This window comes from Sinocyclocheilus grahami, unplaced genomic scaffold (genome assembly GCF_001515645.1).
Source record: "Sinocyclocheilus grahami isolate Dianchi unplaced genomic scaffold, SAMN03320097.WGS_v1.1 scaffold680.1, whole genome shotgun sequence".
NCBI lineage: Eukaryota > Metazoa > Chordata > Actinopteri > Cypriniformes > Cyprinidae > Sinocyclocheilus > Sinocyclocheilus grahami.
In genome coordinates, this window is record NW_015505859.1 from 281,089 (window position 1) to 293,247 (window position 12,159).

General features: G+C 37.1%; 1 protein-coding gene and 1 long non-coding RNA gene across 3 annotated transcripts in view; both read left to right on the forward strand.

The window, feature by feature from the left end:
* LOC107559281 (BTB/POZ domain-containing protein KCTD8-like) overlaps positions 1 to 6,453 on the forward strand; it is a 42,917-nt gene extending 36,464 nt beyond the window's left edge. Inside the window, exon 2 of the mRNA XM_016243035.1 lies at positions 5,560 to 6,453. Coding sequence (XP_016098521.1) covers positions 5,560 to 6,086 — 527 coding nt within the window. The 3' untranslated portion in view covers positions 6,087 to 6,453. The remainder of the gene's footprint in view (positions 1 to 5,559) is intronic.
* Positions 6,454 to 9,735: 3,282 nt separating this feature from the next.
* LOC107559279 (uncharacterized) overlaps positions 9,736 to 12,159 on the forward strand; it is a 5,767-nt gene continuing 3,343 nt past the window's right edge. For both annotated transcript variants that reach the window (XR_001605606.1, XR_001605605.1), the window contains exons 1-2: positions 9,736 to 9,782; positions 10,600 to 10,765. This is a non-coding gene — a long non-coding RNA (uncharacterized lncRNA). The remainder of the gene's footprint in view (positions 9,783 to 10,599; positions 10,766 to 12,159) is intronic.

A 12,159-nucleotide genomic window follows, 5' to 3' on the forward strand; every position in this document is an offset into this window, starting at 1 on the left:
TATATACAGTATATAGTGTATCAGAAAGTATCAATAAGAATGTTAAAAATAATAATTTTAAATATATACTATAATAATGCATGTATACTATTTAATTATATATTTTTAATATTGCATCTAAATATATGAATCAGAATATGTTTAAAATACTAATATATATATATATATATATATATATATATATATATATACACACACACACACACACACACATTTTATTGCTACAGTATTGAATTATGCAAATTTTCATTTTGAGCTGCAATAATAAATATTGCTAGATTCTGGTGGGACTGTTCTATCCAAGTAATTTAAAAAAAAAGAGCAACTTCACTCAACATATTGGAATAACTGTCCATTATGAGAGCTGAATGAGTTGTCAGAATCCTTCTCAAAAGAAAGGAGCCTTCTAAAGCGGCTCGTGTCTCTGCCAATGCTAATTGGTCTTTATTTCACAAGGGCAGAATGAGGGATAAACCTGTGTCTCTCTGCCAACAGCATTCTGGCAGCTGGGAGGATAATTAACATTTCCAGCAGTCATTATCCAACCTTAATGTGTGTGGTTTCACATTAGTTCAAGAAGCATTTGGCATATTTGTTTAGTTTTTATGATTAATATTTTTATGATGATATATACAGTGGGTATAGAAAAGAATCACCCCCCTTTAAAATAATCACATTTTCTTGCTTTGTAGCCTGAAATGAAGGCGGACAGTTTTTGTTTTATCCAGCTTTATTTAATCAGTGCAACTTATAACATCCAAGTGAAAGATATAACACCAACATATCAAAAAATAACTAAATAAATAAATAACAGAATCACTCAGTTGGAAAAAGGATCTCCCCCTTTTGTCAGTATTGTTAAACCACCTTTTGCTTTAAAACAAAAATGGTGTCCGTCCGTTTTTATTTCAGGCTGCTGCAAAGCAACAAAATATGATTATTTTAAAGGAGGAGATTAATAGTTAATTCAACAACATATGCATAACACTTTACTCCTATGGAAACTTAATTCTAGTAAGCGCTGTCTTGTAGAGTCTGAAATAGATGTTGCTTAATCAGGAAATAAAATACATGCATTATAACTTATTCAGAGAAATAACACTGACTTCTTTATTTCCAGCATGGTAAACTTTAAATTTGAATACAATATAGTGCAATATAGTAACAGAGGCGTATATTGTGATATTTAGAGTACATTCAAATCCATTTCTGCTACTAAACTTATTGATCTCAGATCAAGACGTTGCATCCTCAAATGACACAACTGTATGTTATGGGATAGCAGTTTTAGTATTTTACCTCCTCTTCCATGATTTATCAGTCTGACCTCCATATGTCACAGCTCATGGCCTGGTTTGGAGATGTTTTACGATGTGACGTTTTTTCGCCTGTAGAGCCGGAACAGTTATTACCTCTGCTTATTTATGTGTTCTTATGCATTTCATTAACCCAATGACAGTTTGATATAGACTGTATTTACTCATAGGAGAGAAGCTATTACTGTTTTCCTTCAGGCCGCACATGGGAAAGGCACACCAGTAAGAGCTAATCTGTGGATCTACATGTGTAATTGTTTTTCAAGTGAGATGGGAAGTCTGTGTGTGTGATTTGAAGCCCTTCATTAGCCCAGCTAGCCCGTTTGCTGTAGGCCCTGATGGTTATTGCTGTTGTAGAGATTATGAAGCAACAGGAGCAAGTAGGATGAACAGACTGTTACAATGCCTCCATCTCGCCACATGTGCCTTAATGATCAGCTCACCATATGTTATTCAATGGCAGGATATTCATTTTAAAACACCCATTCACACAGAATGACTTCACAACGGGCTGTTCAACCTAAAATGGCTAAAAACGGAGGCCGTTCTGGAACGTTCCAGGCCTGTAGACAGCGCTCATGCTAATTCAGAATTGCAGGGGGGAGTAGTTTTGAGTTCAATAAGGTCACGCTGCACTCTCTACAGCTGCATCTGAGGCCCCTTGACCTCAGCAAATGGATATGCCGCTGCTTCAGATACGCAGCTATGCAATTTACAGCATGAAGGTTGCATGTGGTCCTCTGACGGTCGATTATGGTGCAAATTAGGTTTTTAGCCCATCAGTTGGTTTACTCAACAGGCTCAGGTTTATAACATATGTTTTTAACCAAACTATCACTTCATTGTTTCTGACGAAAATGAGAGTGGTTGCTAGGTGGTTGCTTATAGACCCAAGACAAAAGAGACTGTCTTCAAGTTCCTATATTCTGGTCTTTAGGTTTGGGTCCCTTTTCAAACTTTACTGTAGTAAAAAACAGTACATATATACAGTCATGTGAAAAAGAAAGGACACCCTATTGAATTCCATGGTTTTCCGTATCAGGACATAATAAAAAAATCATCTGGTCCTTGGCAGGGCTTAAAATTTGGACAATTAAACCTCAGATGAACAACAACACATGACATATCACACTCTGTCATTATATATTTAACAAAAACAAGGCCAAAATGGAAAAGCCATGTGTGACAAACTAAGGACACCCTTACTGTTAACATGGGAATTAAGAGGGTAAGTAACAGTCAGGCACTGCTAATCAAATACCTTTGATTGTCTGATCATCAGCAAGTGTAAGCACCTCTATAAAAGCAGAAGTTTTGGCTGGTTTGCTGGTCTGGAGCCTTCAGGTGCAGTCCATCATTCCACAGTGAGGAAGATTATTCACAAGTGGAAGACATTCAAGACAGACACCAATCTTTCCAGAAAAAAAAAAAAGTGGAGATGTTTGGCCATAATGAACAGTGCCACGTTTGGTGAAAGAAAAAGGAACATATCAGCACAAACACCTCATACCAAAGGTCACGCATGCTGGTGGAGGGCTGATGCTTTTGGGCTTGTCTTGTAGCCACAGGAACTGGGCACCTCACAGTCATTGAGTCGACCATGAACTCCTCTGTATACCAAAGTATTCCAGAGTCAAATGTGAGGCCATCCCTCCGACAGCTAAAGCTTGGCCAAGATTGGGTCAGGCAACAGGACAATGATCCCAAGCACACCAGCAAATCTACAACAGAACGGCTGCAAAAAGAAAAGAATCAAGGGGTTGCAGCAGTTCAGTCAAAGTCTAGACCTCATCCTGACTGAAATGCTGGGGAAAGCTGTGCATTAACAAATGACCACAAACCTCAATAAACTGGAGCAACGTTGTAAAGAAGAGTGGGCCAAAACTCCTTCAGAACGATGTGAGAGACTGATAAAGTCATACAGAAAATGATTACTTCAAGTTATTGCTGCTAAAAGTGGATCTACAAGCAACTGAATCATAGGGTGTCCTGAATTTGTCACACATGGCTTTTCCATATTGGATTTATTTTTGCTAAATAAATAGTGACCCGGGGTGATATGTCAAGTGTTTTTATTCATCTGATGTTTTATTTTATATAATAGCAAACAAGTCTGCAAGGGGTAAAGAGTTTTATTGAGGAAATTATTATTAAAACACCTTAGCATTGTCATGTAAGCTTATATAATAAGACTGCATTTTTTTATAAAGTTGCTTATATACATTGGCATTCCCCTCGTTCTACCCTCATTTCTATTCTAACCTTCTTTCGATGTCCCGAGTCACTCATTTTGGGGTGTTTTTTTTCCAGTTCACTGCAGTTTGCTTCCTTTTCTTGTAAGATCTGACAACACAAGTGCACCTTTAAAAGTTTGAGATTTTTACAATGTTATTTCCCACCTCACCTGAATATGCAGAGACAAGTAATCAGTTTGTATGAGTCATTTATTTTCCCTATTCTGTTGCATGAGTGTCACAAAATGTACACACTTTTAAAGGAAGATAACAAGTTATGTCTGCTGGCATAATGATTGATACCCCAAAAGAGAAAGAAAAAATAGGGCCAATTTTTGGTGGATGTAAATAATAAATTAAAATAATAGATTTTTTAAAGCACTTAAAAATGTTATATTATTTGAGTCAGCATGGCAACACATTTTTTACATTTGATATAATTTAACACAGAAAAGGTTAGTGGCTATAATATTGAAATCTTGTGCATTTCAACATTTATGGATTGATTTTCTTCCATTGTAAGTGTCTCACTGTAACCCAGATGTTTGCCTTTCATTTAAGGAAAGAAGGGACAAGTTAAAAATAATGTTTGTGGTAATCAGTTTCATGCCTGATGGTTGAGCTTAACTTACTGAATTTATACATTTCAGTTTTACCGTGATGTGCAGTTAGTTTCATGCCACCTTGGTCAGTTTCCGAAAGATCTGCTGATCTGGGATCTGTTTCCAGCCAATGGTCAGGTGTCCTGTTCCCAGAGGGTCTCCTTCAATGATCTGTGTCCTGAAAAGCGACTGATGGAGTCTTTGTTTTCAGCTTCGCCTGCATTTCCATGTTTAATCACCAATTAGCAGCTCCTCTGCATCACATTAAGAGACTTGCTGAAGCGTGCAGTTACAGCTGGCTCTTGATTCTCTGAAAAAAAAAATTATTTCATCATTATGACCTAATACAGAGATAATAGACAAGAGATTAGATGTAGTTAGTTGAGTTACTTGTGTTGGCCATTTGTAAAGCTTCATTTTTCATTTCAAAATAAGCCAAATTTTCTCTTTTGCAGACAGAGAAAATAAAAGCTATCTCAAAGAACTTTGAAGCATGGACAGCAAGGGACTTCTGGGGGAATTAAGACATTGTGACTTGTCTTAATCTGTACAGTGTAAACCGCTTTCTTATCCTCTGAACATATCTCTTATGTGTGTAATCACCACTGAGTCCTTGATATTGCACTGGAATGCAGTCAGTTACCATTTATGGACCACATTTCCATATTTTTGACCTGTACCCAGGCTCTTTGGTGTTTCGCTTGAGGCTGAATTACATGACTGAGACCCCCTCTATCTCAAAATACATGCATGACATGCTCTCACAGGCTCCTTAAATCTATGGTTAAGAGGGAATGCAGTAAGGGTTGTGTTGTGAATTAAAACACGTATACCTGTACTGAATGAAATGCCACATAGTGTACCTCTTCAACAGCAGGCTCTATTGAAAATCATTTGTGATGCTACATATGTAGAATGTTCCTAATTGGTCACTAACGATGTTACATTTAATTTAGGATGCTATGTAGGCAGCTCACTAGGTATTGGAAGAACCATTAGTTAATTCAGTTTTCTTTACTTAAAGGGATAGTTCACCCTTGAAATTGTTCAAACCTGTATGAGTGTCTCTATTTTGTTGAACACCAAAGAAGATATTTTGAAGAACGTTGGTCTGTGCTGTGCTGCTGGCATTTTTTTTCTTGTTGTAAGCCTAAATTTAGCAAGTCCTGATGCAATTTTTTGCTCATCAAGTAAACATATTTTTTTTAAGGATGTTTGGATATTTTTTGCAGTGTATGCGTAACAAAACTAATGAAAAGAGAAGAAGCAATGGATATTTTGTGATTTATTGCAAACACTAACACAAAGGAGCTAAGCATTTCATCAGTTCAGTCTGTGGGACTTTGACATTGGCCTCTAGGGGTTTCTATTGTTTTATCAGCTAATTTTTCTTTATCTATCCACCAGGACCTGTGTGCAAGTCAGCATCCCCTAAACTGGAGCGTGAGGAGCCCAAGTCTGAGAAACTGCTGGATAAGGCCAGCGAGAGTGGAACCTCGTTGAACGAGCTCTCCACATCCAGCTCCGAGACCCACTCAGAGGCCATGTCTCCCCAGGATGGGGGTCCCATCCTGGTGTCACGCGGTGAGGTTGTTGGGGGCTCGCTGGCTCCGTGTGGCGCCTTGCACTCTGTATCTCGACCTCCGAGCACTCTTACTCTGGGTCGACCGCCCAAGAAAGGTTCTTCAGTGCAGTGGATGGAGATGCCGGATAAGAGGCGGAACAGTGAGCTGTTCCAGTCCCTCACTAGCGGGGTTGGTCCGCGGGATGGTGGGGGAAGCGGTCTGACTCGGAGGAAGACTCTGGAGAGGCCCAGCGTGGAGGAGGAAATGAAACAGTGTATCCGAGATTTCCGAAAGATCAAGATCCCTCCGGCGTTCCCAGAGCGCAAACGGCAGTGGCAGTCAGAACTGCTTCAGAAATACGACCTATAAAGAAAACTCAGGATAGGCAACTGGTTTAAACTATCCAACCGATTCACAATCTTGCACAATAGATTGCCCAACAGACTTTAAAGCCCTCAAAGGGCTTGATTCACACTGAGAAACCAAACAACTGAGTATCAGAAAAGAGAAAGAAAGAACTTGAGGCAATGAAACATGTTCCACTTTGCTCCGTTTTTGTTCAGATTGATAGCACCATTCATATCTTTGAACTAGACTACCAAAACCTACCAAAGTGGTGGTGGAGAATGTTTCAGTGAAAAGCCATTCCATCCAGAGTCACCTAAATAAACCTTTCAGCTGTCCATAAGGTCTGCAAATAGGGCTCATAGTATATCTCTATAAACTATTAAACTGACAGGCAGCCTGGCTATCTTTGGTGATGTTGCCAAAGATAAGTGGGAGAAGAAGTAAAGCCTTGTTGTCTCCAAAAGAGAGGTGTCACTGTGCATTAACTAATTGTTCTATTTGGTTCTATACAAATGACACAGATTTAATGTAAATACGGTTGTCTTTACCAAACTTAGTTTCGGAGATGAATTTAGTTGTATGTTAAATGGTATGTGTTTTGCGTACATATATTAGGGCTACCAAACAATTTAAAATGTTCATCAAATTAGTGGTCGACCGATATTGTTTTTTTGACAGCCGATGCCGATATCTTGGAAAGCAGGGTGGCCAATGGCCGATATAAAGCCGATATAATTTTATTTATTTATTTAATATTTAAGAAATTTGAAATCATTTGAAGGTGGATTAAAAAATAAATGTGTAAAATAAACATTCTTATACTTTAAATGACTAAGTATTTTTCACAAATAAACAAATATTTAATAAAAATATCATTAAAAAGGAAGTAAACACTGTAACCAACAGGTCACTCAGTATTCTGGGAAGTTTTGTGTGCATTGGGAATCACATTTTTTTTTTCAAATAAAGCCATGGTAACACTCATTTTACATACAGCACACAGTGAAAATGACATAATTTATAATTTAATAATTTATGCATTTAGCAGACGCTTTTATCCAAAGCGACTTACAGTGCATTCAGGCTATAAATTATTTTTTACCAGTATGTGTGATATGAATATGACATTGGGAAAAAGCATGAAGCGCAGCATAATTTGAAATAACCAGTTTAATGTTTGTCGATCGCGCATCTCCAGTGAAGCTGAACTCGGACCGACCGTCACGCAGAGAACACGCAATTATGCAGGATACAAACGCTACGAACGCATACAGGCTACGAACGCATCGGCCGGTGCTGATATTTGAAAAATGGCAAATATCGGCAGATATATCAGCCTTGGCGATATATCGGTCGAGCACTACATCAAATTGCAATTAATCACATATATATCAGCATTTGCAAAAAAAATAACATTTTGCAGTCAAGTCTATCAGTCCTGGGCTGTTCACATAGGACACTTCCATATACACCATTGCTTAATTTTTGGTTTATGTTCACAAGCTGTATGGATGTCTTTGGACGTTGCATCATTTCTTGTGTCATATCTGTTTTTTCATTATGTGTCACATTCAAAACGGTTTTAATTCTTGTGCCACATTAATTGTGTTCATTTATTGGAATAAATTATACTATATGGATGTTAAACTGACAGCACTAATATAATTCTATACAATATATTTAAATATATAAACATACAGCTGTATATTTGTTGAGAATCATCAAGCTAGAATTGGAAGGTACGATGAATGAGTTGCACATAATCTAAAATCCTAACTGGAATATAAGAGGATATAGGGATTTTATATTAGCAGCGTAAAATGAGGACAGATATATAATATAATGAATAAATTATCTTCTCATTCCATCCCTTTAAATGACCTAATTGTTGCATTTATATGATGGGCTACTGTGAACATCATCTCTGCACTGGTTCTTCCCTGTGTGAGGTTTCTCTGACTGATGCCTAGAAATTGTCCATTGCCTGGGCTGCTTTGCTATGAAATTTTGTTTTGTGCCATTCATTTTCTAAAGTGTTTGATTGTGTGTGTGTGTGTGTGCTTCTGTCCATATGTGTGCGCATACTTTTCTTAATGTAAATTTCTAAAGAGCCATTTGTAAAAGAAATTTGGATTTAGAATCACAAAAAATAAGGAAAACAAGGAAGTATGTTGTTACAAATTATTCATATTAAGCCTATTGTTGGTTCCAGAGCTGGATTATGGAGAAGGCCTGGAGTTGACCGCCAAAGATGCATGCCCACGGTTGGTTCCCTTACAGTTTGTCTCAGTGCGAAACCTTAATGTGAAATCATCTTTAAGAATTGATCTTTTTGAGACAGATTAATCTAAGTTTGAGCCTAGCAAGATTTATTTTTAAATGAAAATAGCTATGGCGTTGAACCAGTAGCTTAATCCACGTGCTGAAAATGGTTCCAAGATATTATTTATATCAGAGCGTCATTCCAGACTCGGGGAATGATCTTTCCATCTGCCGTAGGTGGCATATCAAATGTCAGTGAGCATTCACAGTGCATTTCCATCTCCACATAGACTTGTGTTTGAGAGATATTAGGTGATTGCCCTCTAATTGATGTGTATGGTGTTCTGCGCACGTTTAAAGCACAACATTCTGTAAATGCCGGTTTGAGATATGATATGGTCTCAATCCAGGACACAGGTTTGAAAAGCACAAGGCACAGTTGACTCTGTTATCCTAGAATAATCATATTTAATGGGTTTAAATCAGGACTTAGTGTTAGTCTACTGTGAAACCTGAAATGCTCCAAAATTTGTGAAGACATTTGTTGTTATATCTGTTGATTTGCCTCAGTGTCCTGTAATAAAAGTGTCATGTTATGATGGGCAATTGAATGTGTGTTTTGTCCACCTTATTTCATTTAGAGTGATATTCTTTTGGATATTTTTTTTTAAATCTCATAATTTACTACAACATTCACCTTCCAGCACTTTTATTCTTTTTGTACTCAAGAAAAGGTCAATAGCAGCCTTTTTCAGACATCACATAAACATTACAAATCTTTTTTGTTTTTTTGAGAAAACAAAACATATCCCTGCATTTCATCCTCTTATAAGTAATTTTGGGCTTGTTTTTCATTAAGGCGGTTACATTTAATGGCCTTTTTCCAGAATAGTCAGACATTTTGGCTTGCTAGCTTGGCAGCTGTCAAACCTCCACCCTATACATAATGTAAAGTTTGTTTCTCATTTCATCCCGTGTTTCTGCCTTTTCCAGAGCCTCCCCACTTGAATGTTGCATAAATGCATGCTTTTTCCATTCCTGAGAGTGATTTATTTATTGATTTAGAGTTGTCTATGTTTTATAACATTTAGTTTTTATTTTAAAAGAATGGCATTTTTGAAAATACATCCTTTGCAGGAAGTTATAGTTTAGCATTGTTTACTGTGTTTTTGCACTTTTTTCCGGTCCATAAACAAATAAACATAAAAACTTTGCTTATTTATGTAAGGAAAGTCACTTATCTTGACTGTTATTTATTATGTTTTCTTGGCAACATTGTGATGGTAAGAAGTTGTTAAAATACATATATTTTGTAAGTTTAAAGCTGTGCCCACACATTTCAACACAGTCAGATATTATTGAAAACTTTTATAAAAGCAGGCAATATCAAGGGCAGCTGTGATCCTGAAGGTCCTCTTTCCAAACTTAACCTCCAACAAGGCCACACATCCTCTGGTGAGTTTTGTAGGCTTTGGTTGTTTTTTTTTTTTTTTAATAATTGTAAACATTTGTGCTTGCTTATATTTTCTGTCACAACTGTATGTCAGCTTTGTCACCCAAAGTGTAATGAAATAGTTTGAGATGTTTTCTCAATTATATCTTAAAAGGATAGTTCACCCAAAAATGAAAATTACCCCATGATTTACTCACCCTCAAGGCATCCTATGTGAATATGACTTTATTCTTTCAGACGAATACAATCAGTTATATTTTAAAAATGTCCTGGCTTTTCCAAGCTTTATAATGGCAGTAAATGACAGTTTATTGGACGCTACGCCTACGTCATCCGCTGGAAGGTGACTCTCTCGTGAACGCGCCTATGACAGTAAGCGGAAATTAGAGATTATGGTTTATAATGTTTTAAATATCTATATTTTTCTTACACAAACCCATCAATTTGCTTCAGGAGACCTTTATTAACCCCCCGGAGCTGTGTGGAGCACTTTTTATGATGGATGGACGCAGTTTATTGGACTTTTATTGGACTATTGAATATTACCACCCGTTCACCCATGCCGTGTGGATTACTTTATATGATAGATGGATACACTTTAGTTTGCTTCAAAATGTCGACCCCCATTCACTGCCATTATAAGGCTTGGAAGAGCCAGGACATTTTATAACTCCAATAGTATTCATCTGAAAGAAGAAAGTCATATACACCTAGGATGGCTTGAGGGTGAGTAAATCATGGGGTGATTTTCATTTTTGGGTGAACTATCTCTTTAAAGCTAGATGTGTCAGTGTTTATGAGGCATATTGTATTTGATAGAGTTAACACACTGAATTGTAAGGAGGTAAGGAGGAACAGATCAATCCAGTCTGCAGTCAGTTTGGACCAGCTAGAAACCAGCTGCCAACTTCCAAAACACCTTAAGCTTCTAGCAGGGATTCCTTCAACAAAGACTTCATGGCATTTCACCTGTCTCAGATGGCTGGTAAGTCCTCAAGAACATAATTATTCTGAGAAGAAGCAGACAGTTTTATTATTCATATGAGTGGAGACTTCATTTAGGTTGAGTCTTAACTTTATCATCCAAGGCTTTTCTCTTCAGCTCGGTCTAATCATTTCAGACATCTGAAATGATGCTTGACATAGAGGCGAGGATAGTTCTAGTCATGTAATCAGTCAGGCAGATCTCACATAGTTTATTCATACCTGTCAAAATGACGTATGTCTTATATTTGGAATACAGTATGTAATCAGTGATTTACTGTGAGTCATCGTCCTTGTCATTTCTGAAGCTCATTCCTGGAGGTGTTTCTGCAGATCGGTTTGACTTTCTGTCAAAAAAAAAAAAAGCTACAAAACTGTGCTATTTTGCCATGTATAAGTCATATGCAGATGGGTAGGTGATGTCAAGATTTTTACAGGTTAATAGGGCTGTCAAAAACATTTTTTAATTTCGAATATTCATTGAATTTAAAATAAAAATCCACATTCGAATGCAAAAAGGTTGCATTTGAATTTTAATTGTGCGTTAAGGAGGAAGCCTTATCAGTGGCGCATGAGATGTGAGGACGATGTATGTGTCGTTGCATTATAATGTTTTTGTTAGCCCATCCAGTTGAAGCCACTAGATGCGGCGGTGCTGCATTGTTCATTAAAAATATTGCGGGAAAAGAAAACATCAATGCGGAGAAGATCTTGTTTACATCAAAACTGAAACCAAGCCGCTCACACAGAGCACATATTTCGAAAATTTTCTAGAGGGACATATATCACCGTTGCACTCGCATGTCGCACAAAGGAGCCGCATGTTTAGAAAGCCATGTAAAATTAATGCAAGTTTAACTTAATAAAAACATATATCGAAACATATATCAAGGCGGGGTTTTTTTCCCCATCCCTTACGAAAAAGAAGTTTATTCAAGTGTGCTATTAGTATACTTCTTTTAAACTAAAAAATAGGAAAGTATACTTTTAGTCTACTTTTTATGTATTTCTCAGAAATGGGCTTTATGTACTTCTCAAAAATATACTTAAAATGACATTTAAGTATACTTGACTTGTAGCCTACTAAAGTCTAAATATATTTGAGCTATACTTGTGCTCCTAGAATCCGTGTTTTCATTGTTATACGGTAGGGGGCGCTAGTACACATTTTCTGTACAGAATTTTCAAAAAACACAAGTGAAGAAGAAACTGAAACAACAGCTGCTTCCACATGTAATCTAACACGATCGTCAGACATAAAACAGCATCAAAACTGTGTAAAGTTGATGTAATGTCGACCAATCAAGAGGTAATTTTGACTGTCAAGCTTTGGGGGGTTGATCGACTCTGTCTACGTTTTGATTATCGTTCTGAATCCAATTCATAGTCTTTTTT